General features: G+C 42.4%; 1 protein-coding gene across 3 annotated transcripts in view; it reads right to left on the bottom strand.

The window, feature by feature from the left end:
* Positions 1-2,137: 2,137 nt before the first annotated feature.
* The window catches only part of CCDC91 (coiled-coil domain containing 91), a 510,937-nt gene continuing 495,886 nt past the window's right edge, over positions 2,138-17,188 (bottom strand). For all 3 annotated transcript variants that reach the window (XM_038742360.1, XM_038742369.1, XM_038742367.1), the window contains one exon: positions 2,138-3,300. In XM_038742360.1, the coding sequence (XP_038598288.1) occupies positions 3,160-3,300 (141 nt within the window). In that variant the 3' untranslated portion in view covers positions 2,138-3,159. The remainder of the gene's footprint in view (positions 3,301-17,188) is intronic.

The following is a 17,188-nucleotide window of genomic DNA, read 5'->3' as shown; positions in this document are numbered from 1 at the left end:
TAAAACTGAACTAAGAACTTGGGAGAGAACAATACGACAGAATTAGCAGACACATAAATAAGTCCTCAATGAGCTTACAGTCCAGAGTTGGATAGAGACCGTCTCTATATGTTGCCGATTTGTACTTCCCAAGCGCTTAGTACAGTGCTCTGCACATAGTAAGTGCTCAATAAATACGATTGAATGAATGAAAGCCATTAATAAGAATAGTTAAGGAATTTATAATATAAACATAAGTGCTGTGGGCTTTGGGGGTGGGGAGAATTTCGGGTGCCCCAAGGTCATGGATCCAAGTAAGTAGAGGATGCGGAAGGGAGAGAGAGCCAGGGGAATAATTTTTGAAGGTGGTGGAGAGAGTAGTGGCCTGGCATATATGGAGGAGGAGGGAGTTTCAGGCTACGGGGGGAGGAGGTGTGAAAGGGGTCAGCGCTGAGAGAGAAATGAGATTGGGGCACAGTTTCCTCTCATTCATTCATTCAATCATATTTATTGAGCGCTTACTGTGTGCAGAGCACTGTACTAAGCGCTTGGGAAGTACAAGTCGGCAGCATATAGAGACAGTCCCTAACCAACAGTGGGCTCACAGTCTAGAAGGGAGAGACAGACAACAAAACAAAACATATTAACAAAATAAAATAAATAGAATAAATATGTACAAATAAAATAGAGTAATAAATACATACAAATATATATACATATATACAGGTGCTGTGGGGAGAGGAAGGAGGTAAGGTGGGGGGCATGGGGCGGGGGAGGAGGGAGAGAGGAAGGAGGGGGCTCAGTCTGGGATGCCATCATTAACACATTAACAAAACAAATAGAATAGTAAATACCTACAAACATATATACAGGTGCTGTGGGGAGGGGAAGGACTCCAGTACTTTCATTCATTCATATTTATTGAGCGCTTACTGTGGGCAGAGCACTGTACTAAGCGCTTGGGAAGCACAAGTTGGCAACATCTAGAGACGGTCCCTACCCATCCCCCCCGCCCAACCCTACTTCCTTCCCCTCCCCACAGCACCTGTATCCATGTTTGTACAGATTTATTACTGTATTTTACTTGTACATATTTATATATTTACTATTCTATTTATTTTGTTAATGATGTGCATCCAGCTTTATTTGTATTTATCCTGATGACTTGACACCTGACCACATGTTTTGTTTTGTTGTCCATCTCCCCCTTCTAGACTGTGAGCCCACTGTTGGGTAGGGACTGTCTCTATATGTTGCAAACTTGTACTTCCCAAGCGCTTAATACTGTGCTCAATAAATATGATTGAATGAATGAATGAATGAACGATAAGCTGGCACTAGAGAAACGGAGTGTGCAGGCTGGACTGGAGTAAGGACATTGCTGAGGTGAGGTAGGAGGGGGCAAGCTCATTGAATACTTTAAATTTAGCTGGTCTTGGTTTTGAGTGGCCAGCGTATTGGACTTGGAAGGGGAGCCTAAGATATTTCAGTAAAGTTAAAATTCATGCATTCATTCATTCAATTGTATTTATTGAGCACTCACTGTCTGCAAAGCATTGTACTAAGTGCTTGGAAGAGTACAATACAGCAATAAACAGTCACATTCCCTACCCATAATGGGCTTACAGTCTAGAGTAATAATAGCTGCGGCATTTGTTAAGTGTTTACTGTGTGCCGGGCACTATTCTAAATGCCCTGTTGGCTATAAACAAATCAGGTTGGACACAGACCAAGTCCCACACGGGGCTCACAGCTTTAATCCCCATTTTACGGATGCGCTAATTGAGGTCCAGAGAAGTGAAGTGACTTACCCAAGGTCACCCAGCAGACAAGCGGTTGAGCTGAGATTAGAACGCGTCTCTCCCCGCCTCTAGACTGTGAGCTCATTGTGGGCAGGGACTGTCACCCTTTATTGTTGTATCCTACTTTTCCATGTGCTTAGTTCAGTGCTCGGCCCACAGTAAGCGCTCAATAAATACGACTGACTGAATGAATGAATAAATGAATGAATGAACCCAGGTACTTCTGATACCTGGGCCGGTGCTCCTACCCACTAGACCACACTGCTCATTCACGCTGAAGCCTTAACTCCGGACTACCTCAAAAACAGAAAAGGAAATTAAACGCGTACTACCCACCAACATTTTCTGATCTCTTTATTGCTTTGCGAAAGCTCAGTATATAGAAAAGTTGAAGATGTCTGGTAAGGAAATAAAATCAACACAAATCACAATGGCAAAACCAGTCATTGATGAATATTGATGAAACGTTCATTATATCCCACTAAGGCACATGCCTATTTTGTATGAGTTACTGAGTTCCTAGCGTTTAGAACAGTGCTTTGCACATAGTAAGCGCTTAATAAATGCCATTAAAAAAATGGGGAAAATTATCAACACATTCAGTGTTCTTCAGTTTTACAACTGAAATCTTAAGCAATTACATTCATCTTCTTCCCAAAGGTAGAGTACAAAGAGGAGCTCCATGGAAAAAACTGATTTCACACTCAAAAGCGACTTTTAAGATGATAAATAGGTAAGAACTTTCTAGCCCTGGGATGGCTCTTCACCACAGAGGCCAACCCTTGTCTGAAAGCATATTCTGAGAGGTCTATCTCTAGCAAAGAGAGGAAAGGGTTGCAAAAAGCATTTAGCAATAACCAGGAAATTCAGAATTGTTATCTGTATTTTCTATCTAAACTCTATGGGGATATTGTAATCCTGGCCTCCTCCTACGTCAAAAGAAAGAATAAATTATCTGATTACATGCTGGTATCATTCATAGTGATACAATGAGGCAATAAGTAATAACATCCATCACTGTTGCCAAAAAAGCCAATAACAGGCCACTAGAGATTATAAAGGTTACAACATAAGCAGAGTTTTGATTATGTGATTTTTTTTCAATGACTTTCTTAGGTCGTATTATGCTTTAAAACTTTAGTACAGTGCTAAGCGCTTAGTATAGTGCTCTGCACACAGTAAGTGCTCAATAAATACGATTGATTGATTGATTTAAAGGTAAACAAATTATTAAACACAAATTAGGTCAGCTGGGAATCTTTAAACATTGTTTACAGTTCTTTAACTTGTAATACAGTCCCCCGTATTTTGAAATAAAATGGAAAAGATCTTTGTCACTCATGCCAACTAGATGAAGGGTAGAATATTTCAACCACTGTCACTGTGGGTCAGGTATGTCCTCCTCTTTTTGCGCTGGACTAACTTGTTCTGCAGATATTAAAGAATGTAATTGCTTCTGGGCACAGGAAAGGAATAATTCCAAACTTGAGAGGCTTCGCTGGCGGGTGATTTGATCGAGCTGGAGAGAGGGGTGGGGAGAGAGAGAGAGAGAGAGAGAGAGAGAGAGAGAGAGAGAGAGAGAGTGAATGAGAATTCAATTATCACTTAGCAAACTTGAAATGAACAACTTCTGGGAAAAGAGAACGAAAAATACACGCATTTTACGCTGAAAGCCACTGGAAAAATCACAAGGTACGTCTCTGTGCCTCAGTTACCTAAATCTGTAAAATGGGGATTAAGACTGTGAGCCCCACATGGGACAACCTGATCACCTTGTAACCTCCCCAGCGCTTAGAACAGTGCTTTGCACATAGTAAGCGCTTAATAAATGCTATTATTATTAGTAGTAGTAGTATTTTAATATTATCGGAAACCAAATGAAAAGAGAGTTCACGTATTTGGCTGGAAGCCTAAAGGATTGGGAACTGGATATAGCTGTGTCATCTAGGCAATAGTTCAGCTGTCAATCAGTCAATTAAAATTACTTATTGAGCATCATCTATGTGTAGAACGTTGTACTGCATGTCTAGGGGAGTACAATAAAGTAAGTAGAACCAATGCTCACCTAGCTGTTGGAGAAACGTTTTCAAGGCAAGAAGGAAAAAATGAAATAATCTCAGAGTCATCTAGGCAATAGTTCAGCTGTCAATCAGTCAATTAAAATTACTTATTGAGCATCATCTATGTGTAGAACGTTGTACTGCATGTCTAGGGGAGTACAATAAAGTAAGTAGAACCAATGCTCACCTAGCTGTTGGAGAAACGTTTTCAAGGCAAGAAGGAAAAAATGAAATAATCTCAGAGGCATAGATTTCTAATAATGAAAATGCCAATACTATATTTAAGTAAATAAGTGTTTCCTAGCTGTACAGAACTGTCTTGGGCTCTGTACAGGTCATGGGTTCTAATCCAGCCTTCACCTTTCATCTGCTGTGTGACCTTGGATGAGTCATTTCACTTCTCTGTTAAATATGGAAACCAAATGAAAAGAGAGTTAACGTATTTGGCTGGAAGCCTAAAGGATTGGGAACTGGATATAGCTATGTCATCTAGGCAAGAGTTAAGCTGTCAGTCAGTCAATCAAAAATACTAATTGAGCATCATCTATGCGTAGAGTGTTGTACTGAGTGTCTAGGGGAGTACAATAAAGTAAGTAGATCCGATGCTCACCTAGCTGTTGGAGAAACGTTTTCAAGACAAGAAGGAAAAAATGAAATAATCTCAGAGGCCTAGATTTCTAATAATGACAATGCCAATACCACATTTAGGTAAATAAGTGTTTCCTAGGTATATGGAACTGTCTTGGGCTCTGTACAGGTCATGGGTTCTAATCCAGCTTCATCACTTATCTGCTGTGTGCCCTTGGGTGAGTCACTTCACTTCTCTGTGCTTCAGTTACCTCATCTGTAAAATGGGGATTAAAACTGTGAACCCCATGTGGGTTGGGGACTGCGTTCACCCTGATTGCCTTGTATCTACCCCAATGCTTAAAATAGTGTGTGGAACATAGTGCTTAATGAATACCAGAATTATTATTTATTATCATTATCATTATTATATGATATTGTTATATTATTATTGTGTATATTTGTACATATTCATAATTATAACCATTAATTTTTATTAATGATGTGTATATATCTATAATTCTTTTTATTTATAATAACGCTACCGATGCCTGTTTACTCGTTTTGATGTCTGCCTCCCCTCTTCTAGACTATGTGCCCATTGTTGGGTAGGGATTTTCTCTATCTGTTGCCGAATTGTACTTTCCAAGCACTTAGTACAGTGCTCTGCACACAGTAAGCGCTCAATATATACAACTGAATGAAAGAGTGAATAGTACAGTGCTCTGCACACAGCAAGTACTCAATAAATATGATTGAATGAATGAGCTTGCATTATTCATTCATTCAATCGTAAGAGCCCGGGCTTTGGAGTCAGAGGTCATGGGTTCAAATCCCGGCTCTGCCAATTGTCAGCTGTGTGACTTTGGGCAAGTCATTTCATTTCTCTGTGCCTCAGTTACCTCAACGGTAAAATGGGGATTAAGACTGTGAGCCCCCCGTAGGACATCCTGATCACCTTGTAACCTCCCCAGCATTTAGAACAGTGCGTTGCACATATTAAGTGCTTAATAAATGTTGTTATTATTATTATTATTTATTGAGCGCTTACTGTGTGCAGAGCACTGTACTAAGCGCTTGGGAAGTACAAGTCGGCAACATATAGAGATGGTCCCTACCCAACAATGGGTTCACAGTCTAGTATTACACACAGTATTACAGTTTAAAACACATTGTGGGGTAGGGGGCAAATGAATAGAAGGATATAGACACTCATTGAAGCAATCCATCAACTAATCACTGCTATCTACTGAGTGCTTACTGCGTACGGAACCCTGTTTGAAGCACCTGCGAGATATGCAATACAGTAGAACATGGAGACACAATTCCTGCCCTCCAAGAGTTGACAGTCTAGTGGGAAAATGGCAGAAGCAGGGTCCTAAGAGTCAGAGGACCTGGGTTCTAATCCTACTCCACCACTCATCTGCTTTGTAACCTTGGGCAAGTCACTTCACTCCTCTCTGCCTCAGTTACCTCATCTGTCAAATGGGGATTAAGATAATGAGGCCCACGAGGAACACGGACTGTGTTCAGTCTGATAAACTTGTATCTCCCCCAGCGCTTTGTACAGTGCCTGGTGCAGAGTAAGCCCTTAACAAATTCCCTAAAATTAAAATTAAAAAAAGAAGGCAAATGGTGGGAGAGGAACAATTCTCCATTTCTCTTTATTCATTCATTCATTCATTCAATCGTATTTATTGAGCGCTTACTGTGTGCAGAGCACTGTACTAAGCGCTTGGGAAGTACAAGTTGGCAACATATAGAGACAGTCCCTACCCAATAGTGGGCTCACAGTCTTTACTCACTAAAGGAAGATTTTTGGAAGACGTGGCCCTTAGGGAATCTCTTTAGTCACTACAGAAAGATTTTTGGAAGATGTGGTCATCAGGGAATCTCTACTCACTCAAGGTTTTTGGAAGATGTGGCCTTTAGGGAATCTCTTTACTCACTAAAGGAAGAGTTTTGGAAGATGTGGTCACCAGGGAATCTCTACTCACTCGAAGAAGGTTTTTGGAAGATGGGGCTTTTAGGGAATCTACTCACTAAAGGAAGATTTTTGGAAGACGTGGCGTTTAGGGAACACAGACTATTGTCGTAACTCACTGAAACTGATCTCTGTGGCAACAGAGGCATTTGTTCATTTTTCAAAATGCTATGTTGTCATTAGTAATTTCTTCTTCTTCCAATTTGCGCAGTGGGGTTCCAGGGAGGAGAAAACTTGAGGAAATATGTTAAAATTTCAGCCGTTTCACTGGGGAAGGGCAACATGAGCCTGAATAAGTGACAGATGGAGAACTCAAGTGACTTGCCTGGTATCCCAGTGAGTCAGTGGCAAACCTGAGTTTATACTACTGTTCTAACACTTCATTAGAAGTAAATCACACTAATTTCTTTCCTCTGGACAGAGCCTCATTCATTCTCTAGGCTTTTGACTAATACAAAAGAAACACAGAAATCAGATTGGGAAACTTCAACCTTCCTCTCATAATCACACAGATCATATACTCAACCTCTGTACTGGGTGCAACACTAAAATTAGGCATTTGGGGATAAACAAAGAAAAATGGAGTTAAAGTTGTTGCTTCCTTGAAGGAGCTCATGATCCAGAGAAGCAATTAAACATTAAAAGCAACATCATCCAGCAAATAATTGCTACTAGGGAAGTTTGCATAGGGGAACATAACATGCTCTCCTTTTTCTCCACCCACGGCCCCCGGGGCCATTTCCACTCTGTAGCGGAAAACTACAAAATCAGTTATAAAGGTTATAAAATTGACCCATCCACCCATTCAGGAGTGCCAACTTTTCACTTGAAGTGTCAGGATGAATTTGGGATGGGCTGCTAGGGGGTGGAGGTGGAAAAACATAAGAAGGAGAGACACACCCAAAGAAGGAAGGTGGACATAGGCATAAGCATACACACACCCACACCCACACACACTCTCGCTCTCTGGAAGGGAAACACAGGAAAAGTAGTTGGAGGTAAGCAAAGAGTGTATTCATTTGATTCATTCATTCAGTTGTATTTATTGAGCTCTTACTGTGTGCAGAGCGCTGTACTAAGCACTTGGGAGAGTACAATACAGCAATAAACAGACACATCCCCTGCCCACAAGGAGCTTACAGTCTAGAGGGGGGGAGACAGATATGAATATAAATAATAATAATAACAATGATGGTATTTGTTAAGCACTTACTATGTGCAAAGCACTGTTCTAAGTGCTGGGGAGGTTACAAGGTGATCAGGTTGTCCCCCGGGGGGCTCATAGTTTTAATGATAATAATAATAATGATGGTATTTGTTAAGCGCTTACTATGTGCAAAGCACTGCTCTAAGCACTCGGGAGGTTACAAGGTGATCAGGTTGTCCCACATGGGGCTCACAGTTTTAATCCCCATTTTACAGATGAGGTAACTGAGGCTCAGAGAAGTGAAGTGACTTGCCCAGTCACACAGCTGCCAGTTGGTTTAATCCCCATCTTCATTCATTCATTCATTCAATCATATTCATTGAGCGCCTACTGCGCGCAGAGCACTGCACTAAGCGCCTGGGAAGTACAAAGATATGCAGTCTGGGACCAGTAGGGAATGGAGCTTCTCTTCCTGTCTCAAGGCCAGGAATCAATCGATCAATCGATGCTATGAGCCCCAAATGATCAGTACAGTGATTTGCCCACAGTAAATGATGGATCAATGAATACAATTGAATGAACGACTGAATGAATGAATGAAAAGAGCCAATATTCCGGCTTCCAGCCATCCCCCCCGCCCCCCACCATTTGCACTGCAGTGTGGATAGGCAGTCCAGAAGGCTGTCAATCAATCAGTCCTATTTATTGAGCGCTTACAATGTGCAGAGAACTGGACTAAGCCCTGGAAGAGTACAACAGAGTTGATCTATGCATACCCTGCCTAAAAGGAGTTTACCAGAGAAGCAGCATGGCTCAGTGGAAAGAGCCCGGGCTTTGGAGTCAGAGGTCATAGGTTCAAATCCCACCTCTGCAATAGTCAACAGTAAGCAATAGTCAGCTGTGTGACTTTGGGCAAGTCACTTAACTTCTCTGTGCCTCAGTTCCCTCATCTGTAAAATGGGGATTAAGACTGTGAGCCCCCCGTGGGACAACCTGATCACCTTGTATCCCCACAGCACTTAGAACAGTTCTTTGCACATAGTAAGTACTTAACAAATACCATTATTATTATTATTACCACCTAGAGGGGAAAGAGACACCACTATAAATAAATAAATTACTATGTGCATCGGTGCTGTGGGGCTGAGGGAGGGGTGAATAAAGGGTGCACATTCAAGTGCAAGGGTGACACAGAAGGGAGAGGAAATGTGGGCTTAGTCAAGGAAGACCTCTTGGAAGAAGTGTAGCGGCAAAGCAAATGGCTTCAGATACCTCAATTTCATCTATCTCGACACCGACCTCTCGCCCACATCCTGCTTTTGGCCTGGAATGCCCTCCCTCCTCCTTTCAGACAGAAAATTGCTCTCCCCTACTTCAAACCTTGCTGAAGGCCCATCTTCTCCAAGAGGCCTTCCTTGACTAAGCCCCCCTTTCATCTTCTCCCACTCCCTTCTGCATCTCCCCTACTTGCTTCCTTTATTCATACCCCTTCCCAGCCACACAGCACCTATGTATATATCTATTATTTATTTATTTATGTATATTAATGTTTGTCTCCTCTTCTAGACTGTGAGCTTGTTGTGGGCCTGTCCGTTGCTCTATTGTATTCTCCCACATGCTTAGGACAGTGTTTTGCACACAGTAAGCACTCGGGTGATGACCCCTAAAATTCCCCCTCCCGCCGGCCCCCGATACTGGCAGACCATCTCCCCCATTCCTGCGGTATTGTCTTCAGGCACATATTAAACAAAGCATTTTTTGTCTCTCTGGAAGTCAATAGCACGTCTTGTACCTGAGATGGTGATCTGGTTTCACTGGGGGAATTTATTCCGTTGTTCAATTCTGCCCGGCAAAAAGCCACTTTTCCATCCCATGGGCATCTTTCAGGAGCAGAAGCAAGCTCCTTTCTTATTCCACTCTTCTTTCCCAGAAACCCGGCACTCACATTCCCCACAGATGCTCAGTGACAGGAAATATTGTACTCTCTCAAGCACTTAATACAGTGCTCTTAGTAAGCACTCAATAAATACGATTGAATGAAATGAATGAACGAATGAAAGGATTTTAATATCTATGTGCATGGTGGCCTGAGATGGAGGCCGGGCCTTGGAGTGAGAAGGACCTGGCTCCTAACCCCGGCTCCGCCAGACGTCTGCTGTAAAATAAATAGAATAAATATGTATTTTATTTGTACATATTTATTCTATTTATTTTATTTTGTTAATATGTTCTGTTTTGTGCTCTGTCTCCCCCTTCTAGACTGTGAGCCCACTGTTGGATAGGGACAGTCTTTATATGTTACCAACTTGTACTTCCCAAGCTCTTAGTACAGTGCTCTGCACATAGTAAGTGCTCAATAAATATGATTGAATGAATGACCTTTGGCGAGTGGCTTCACTTCTCTGAGCCTCAGTTTCCTTGCCTGTAAAATGGGGATTAAGAGTGTGAGCCCACTGTGGGGCAGGGACTGTGTCCAACCAGCGTGGCTCAGTAGTGAAGCAGCGTGGCTCAGTGGAAAAAGCACAGGCTTGGGAGGCTGAGGACGTGGTTTCTAATCCCACCTCTGCCACTTGGCAGCTGTGTGACTTTGGGCAAGCCACTTAACTTCTCAGTGCCACAGTGACCTCATCTGTAAAATGGGGATTAAGACTGTGAGCCCCATGTGGGACAACCTGATTACCTTGTATCTACCCTAGTGCTTAGAACAGTGCTTGGTATATAGTAAGCACTTAACAAATGCCATTATTATCATTATTATTAGTAGTATTATTCACTTGTATCTACCACAGAGCTTGGCACATAGTAAGCGATGAACAAGTATCATTATTATCATTATCATTCCCAGATAGCACAACTACATGTTAGTCATCACATCTTTCTTCATTGAATTATGCTGGTCAACAATGAAACCTTTTGGGATTCATTTTTGGATAATATCACCATTTCTTAGAATGCCATAGGTGTGTATTCCCATGGGGTTGAAGTTAGATTTTTCTTCTTTGGGCAATTATTAGGATAGAGTACTCCAAGGTTAATGGAAATATCACCACAGTGGGTGAAAAAAATGTTTTTAGCTCTAAGAACCTGAGTTCCCAGGGTGTTGATTTTTCATCAGGAACAGTAATTTTGTAGGTAGTAAAAATATTTGGAACATGCAGCATCCAAACCTTAGAGTAAGTGATGGTAGATGAGTAAACCAGTAAAGGTCAAAGATGAGACATCAATTTCCATTTCCATTTAAGATTGCTGTGGCACTTAGGGCCAGACAATCGGCCTCTCTCTGCCTTTGCTTCTCCATAATAATAAAAATAATGATGATGGTATTTGTTAAGTGCTTACTATGTGCCACGCACTGTTCTAAGTGCTGGGTTAGATAATAATAATAATACTAATGATATTGGCATTTATTAAGTGCTTACTATGTGCAAAGCACTGTTCTAAGTGCTGGGGAGGTTACAAGGTGATCAGGTTGTCCCATGGGGGGTTCACAGTCTTAATCCCCATATTACAGATGAGGGAACTGAGGCACAGAGAAGTTAAGTGACTTGCCCAAAGTCACACAGCTGACAAGTGGTGGAGCTGGGATCTGAACCCATGACCTCTGACTCCAAAGCCTGGGCTCTTTCCACTGAGCCACGCTGCTTCTACCGAAAAGGTGGGTAAATATTATTGGATCCTGTTGGGAGATATTGAATCGCGTAAAAGGCTGAGCCCTTTGGAAGGCAGCAGAGGATGTACTTGTCAAAAAGAGGTGCAACTGAGTTGGGTTTTGCTCCAATCTCCATTTTAGGTAAGGAAATGGCCAGAAATGATAACGAAATTCCTTCACTTGCTATCCCTTCACTATCAGCATGGCACGGGTGGAGTGCTGCCCTTTCCTCATTCACTGATACTTCCTTGTTCCTCCCCGTCATTGGGAATATATTCTGGGTGTCCTGGAAATCCCAAATGACCAAACCCAGGAGGCTCATCTCCAAACAGGCAGGAACATCAGTCTCAAGTTTCATCCCTACAGTCAAGGTCACTGGGGTGCTGGCTAAATTCACCGAGGTGGCCCTACAGGTAGGACTTGGATTCATTTGATCTGTCACGCTGGATACAGTTCCTGTCTCACCAGGGGCTCACGGTCCGAGCTCCCAGTTTAGATGATTTAAGCCCCATTTTACCAATGAAGTAACAGAGACACAAAGGTCACACAGCAGACATGTGGAGGAGCCAGGATTAGAACCCACATCCTCTGACTCCCAAGCCTGTTCTCTATCCACTAAGCCCGGCTGAGGATCTGCTCCATACAATTAAACTACTGCTTTAGACTCTTTGTCCATTACGGGCAAGGAACGTTTCTGCTAATTCTGTTGTATTGGACTCTCCCAATGCTTACAACAGTTCTCCGCACTGATTGACTGATTGACTGATCCAAATGCTCAGCATGTTTCTCCTCATTTTCACAATATTTTACAGTTTGATCTTATTTCTGGCTGATCACAAGGGACACCCTGTCACAACCCTCCTCCCGTTTCCCATCTACAGGAAATGTCGGGGAGATAATAGTAATAATAATAATAATAATAATGATGGCATTTATTAAGCACTTACTATGTGCAAAGCACTGTTCTAAGCGCTGGGGAGGTTACCAGGTGATCAGGTTGTCCCACGGTGGGCTCACAGTCCTAATCCCCATTTTACCGATGAGGGAACTGAGACCCAGAGAAGTGAAGTGACTTGCCCAAAGTCACCCAACTGACAATTGGTAGAGCTGGGATTTGAACCCATGACCTCTGACTCCAAAGCCCGGGCTCTTTCCACTGAGCCATGCTGCTTCAGACCACTCCTGTTACAGGAACAGTGCTGAGTTCATTCAATTATTTTTCCTTAATGGTGTTTGTGAAGTGTGTACTATGTGTCAGGCACTGTACTAAGCACTGGGGTAGATACAAGTTACTTGGGGCTCTCCATCTCAATCAATCAATCAATCAATCAATCATATTTATTGAGCGCTTACTGTGTGCAGAGCACTGTACTAAGCGCTTGGGAAGTACAAGTTGGCAACATATAGAGACCATCCCTACCCAACAGTGGGCTCAATCACCAGTTTACCAATGAGGGAAATGGAATGCAGAGATGTGAAGTGACTTGATCAAGGTCTCGCAGCATATGAGCTTATTCGGGCTCATGTTTTCTTCCCCAATGGGATGTTTAAATGACATGTGGCTGTTTACTTGTACCTGTTGCTTGTAACTGTTTACTTATTTCCTTATACCCATTTTGTTTTGTTTTGTTGTCTGTCTCCCCTCTTCTATCAATCAATCAATCAATCAATTGTATTTATTGAGCGCTTACTATGTGCAGAGCACTGTACTAAGCGCTTGGGAAGTACAAATTGGCAACACATAGAGACAGTCCCTACCCAACGGTGGGCTCACAGTCTAAAAGGGGGAGACAGAGAACAGAACCAAACGTACCAACAAAATAAAATAAATAGGATAGAAATGTACAAGTAAAACAAATAAATAAATAGAGTAATAAATATGTACAACCATATATACATATATACAGGTATATACAGGTATGTATACATATATACATATATACAGTCTTCTAGACTGTGAGCCCGTTGTTGGGTAGGGATTTTCTCTATTTGTTGCTGAATTGTATTTTCATGCTTAGTATAGTGTTCTGAACACAGTAAGCGACAAGTGAATGAATGAATTTGTCTTTGAATTCTCAAGGCAATAGGCTCTTCAAAGTTTGGGGATCTTGAGCATTTTGAAGGACTGAATCATGGACAGGAGAGAGGACAAACCAAATGCTTAGTAAAGATGCTAGCTCTCATTCATTCAAGATCAACGTTGTTCTTTTCTAGCATATTCCATTTAATCTTAGTCGATATTGAATGTTGAAGAAAAGCTCTTAGGCATAAAGTCATTATGGGAGGTTAGGACTTTGAACTCCTCACCTCAGAGGAGCAGCATGCTCTACATCAATCAATCAATCAATCAATTGTATTTATTGAGCGCTTACTGTGTGCAGAGCACTGTACTAAGCTCTTGGGAAGTACAAGTTGGCAACATATAGAGACGGTCCCTACCCAACAGCGGGCTCACAGTCTAGAAGGGGGAGACAGAGAACAAAACATATTAACAAAATAAAATAAATAGAATAAATATGTACAAGCAAAATCAATAGAGTAATAAATACGTGCAAACATATATGGAGAAAGCCCACTCCTCGGAGTCAGTGGAACTGGATTTTAATCCGAAATCTGCCACCTGCCTCCTGTGTGACCTTGGGCAAGTCATGTAACTTCTCTGTGTCTCAGTTTCCTCATCTGTAAAATGGGAATTCAATCCCTGATCTACATTTTTTAATAGCATTTGTTAAGCGCTTCCTTTGTGCCTTATACTGTATTAAGCACTGGGATAATAATAATAATAATAATGGCATTTATGAAGTGCTTACTATGTGCAAAGCACTGTTCTAAGCCCTGGGGAGGTTGCAAGGTTATCAGGTTGTCCCACAGGGGGCTCACAGTCTTAATCCCCATTTTACAGATGAGGGAACTGAGGCACAGAGAAGTTAACTGACTTGCCCAAAGTCACATAGCTGACAATTGGCAGAGCCGGGATTCAAACCCATGACCTCTGACTCCAAAGCCCGTGCTCTTTCCACTGAGCCACACTGCCTCTCAATAAATACACATACACATACTACATACTATGAGTGTGTATGTATATATGTTTGTACATATTTATTATTCTATTTATTTTACTTGTACATGTTTATTTTATTTATTTTATTTGGTTTATATGTTTTGTTTTGTTGTCTGTCTCCCCCTTCTAGACTGTGAGCCCGCTGTTGGGTAGGGACCATCTCTATATGTTGCAAACTTGTACTTCCCCAGCACTTAGTACAGTGCTCTGCACACAGTAAGCGCTCAATAAATACGATTGAATGAATGAATGAAAATACAAGGTAATCCGGTCGACACTGTCCCTGTCCCCCATGGGGCTCACAGACTTAATAGGTATTTTCCAGATGAGAGAACCGAGGCACAGCAAAGCGAAGTGACTTGCCCAAGGCCACACAGCAGAGAAGTGGCAGAGTCGGGATTAGAACCCAGGTCCTTCTGACTCCCACTTCTGTACTCTACCCACTAGGCCATACTGCTACTTTCTACTTACACTGTTAGCCCCATGTGGGACAGGGACCGTCTGACATGATTATTTTGTATCTACCCCAGCGCATAGTGCACTGTACTAGGCACTTGGGAGAGTGAAATGCAACAGACTAGGAAGACGAGTTCCCTGCCCACAATGAGCTTCCTAATGGGCTAGAAGTCAACAGTTCTCACTGTGACAAAATCCTCTGGAGCTTTCATGCCCCCAAATGTGGCAGAAATCCTGGGAAACGGCAGAACAAACCAACACATATGGGTTTTTGCACAAGACCTAACACCTTCTCAGTATTATGTAAGGAAGTGTGGAAAATCATTTTCTGAAGCAGTATACAAGGTCAACTCATATTTCCTAAGTGGGATAGAGATTTTGGCCAACAGATATTTCCTCAGAGGGACAAAGATATTTTGGGTTTCACCCAGTTTTACCCTGATGTCTCTCCCTGGGGCGAAACTCCGTCTCTACAGAGCCAGCAGCTCTCCTTTGACAGAGCAACTTATGCTCCTCACTACTGCTCTCATCACGTCCTTGCTCCTTCTCACTCCCTCCTCCATCCCATAAAAATAACGATAACACTAATAAACATAACGTTATCAAGCCTATTTATCGAGCACTTCTTGTGGGCAGAGCACTGTACTAAGCACTTGGGAGAGTACACTATAACAGAGTTGGTAGACACATTCCCTGCCCACAACGAGCTTATGGTCTAGAGGACTGTAATGATGATGATAACAACAAAAATAATTAATAATAATGATAGGATGATAGTAATCGCAACAATTGGGGTATCTGTTAAGAGCTTATTATGTGTCAAGCACTGTAGTAGATACTAGATGAGCAGGTCCTATTGGTCTCACAGTCTTAGTTAGAGAGAGAATGTAAGGATTGAATCTGCATTCTGCAGATGAGGGAACTGAGGCCTGGTCTCAATCTAATAATAATAATAATAATGACATTTATTAAGTGCTTACTATGTGCAATGCACTGTTCTAAGTGCTGGGGAGGTTACAAGGTGATCAGGTTGTCCCGCGGGAGGCTCACAGTCTTACTCCCCATTTTACAGATGACGTAACTGAGGCACAGAGAAATGAAGTGACTTGCCCAAAGTCACAAAACTGACAACTGGCGGAGCCGGGATTGGAACCCATGACCACTGACTCCAAAGCCCGGGCTCTTTCCACTGAGCTAGTGGTTATAGCCCGGGCCTCAGAGTCAGAAGGACCTGGATTCTAATCCCAGCTCTGCCATTTGTCTGCTGCGTGACCTTGGGAAGTCACTTCACTTCTCTGTGCCTCAGTTACTTCATCAGTAAAATGGGGATTAAGACTCTGAGTTCCATGTGGGACAGAGATTGTGTCCAACCTGACTAGCTTGTAATAATAATAACAATGGCATTTATTAAGCGTTTACTGTGTGCAAAGCACTGTTCTAAGTGCTGGGGAGGTTACAAGGTGATCAGGTTGTCCCACACCGGGGCTCACAGTCAATCCCCATTTTACAGATGAGGTAACTGAGGTGCAGAGAAGTGAAGTGACTTCCCCAAAGTCACACAGCTGACAATTGGCGGAGCTGGGATTTGAACCCATGACCACTGACTCCAAAGCCCGGGCTCTTTCCACTGAGCCACGTGAACCTACCCCGGCACTTAGTACAGTGCCTGCACCTAGTAGGTGCTTAGCAAATACCACAATTATTATTATTATTATTAGCTCATAACCCTACCACCTTAGAGCCGGCTATTTGCCGAGGATCCTGGCTTTCCTTCACTCTTCTGAAGAATGGCACTCCCGATTCCAAAGCCCATAAAGTAAATAAGAGATGAGGAAGATACGAACCAGGCCCTGACGGAAGATAAACGTCCAAACTGAGTGCGTCTTTTCCATGCACGCCACATAAGATCATGTCTGTGAAGGAGAACACTCGGAACCTTTCTCTTCTGTGGCCGTTAGATTCCCCTCGCCGTACCCGGCACATCAGACTGATGTTCTTGGCAAATATGTGGATTTCAACAGTTTCTATTTTATTATGCATGACTTTATTATCCTTTTTTTGAGGCAGGAAGGGTTTTGGCAAAACGTTCCACTATTTTTCTCCTTGTAATTTGGGCTCGGTTCTGTGTTTGTGGCTTTCCTTTCGGAGCACATCAAAGAGGCTCTTCAGATTTGTGTCCTGTGACACAGTGCTGTCGAATAACTAATCCAAAACGGGTGGCGCATGAGAAAAATTCAGATTTCAGGCCGTTTTGCCTTGAGACCGGTCCTGTGGTAATTTGTTCTTTTATTCCTTAATTTTCTGTTGTTACAGCTGTGAGCTGGCTCGTGGACATATACCTGAATCTTGGAGGTGGGAACCTGGTCTCCAAAACCACATGGTCTGATTTTTGTTCTTTTCTTATGGCGTTCGTGAAGTGCTTTCTATCTGCCAGGCACCGTACTAAGCATTGGGATAAATACTTAGGTTGTGAGCCCCATATG

Source organism: Tachyglossus aculeatus, chromosome 2, assembly GCF_015852505.1.
Source record: "Tachyglossus aculeatus isolate mTacAcu1 chromosome 2, mTacAcu1.pri, whole genome shotgun sequence".
NCBI lineage: Eukaryota > Metazoa > Chordata > Mammalia > Monotremata > Tachyglossidae > Tachyglossus > Tachyglossus aculeatus.
This window is presented reverse-complemented; position numbering and strand designations above follow the sequence as displayed.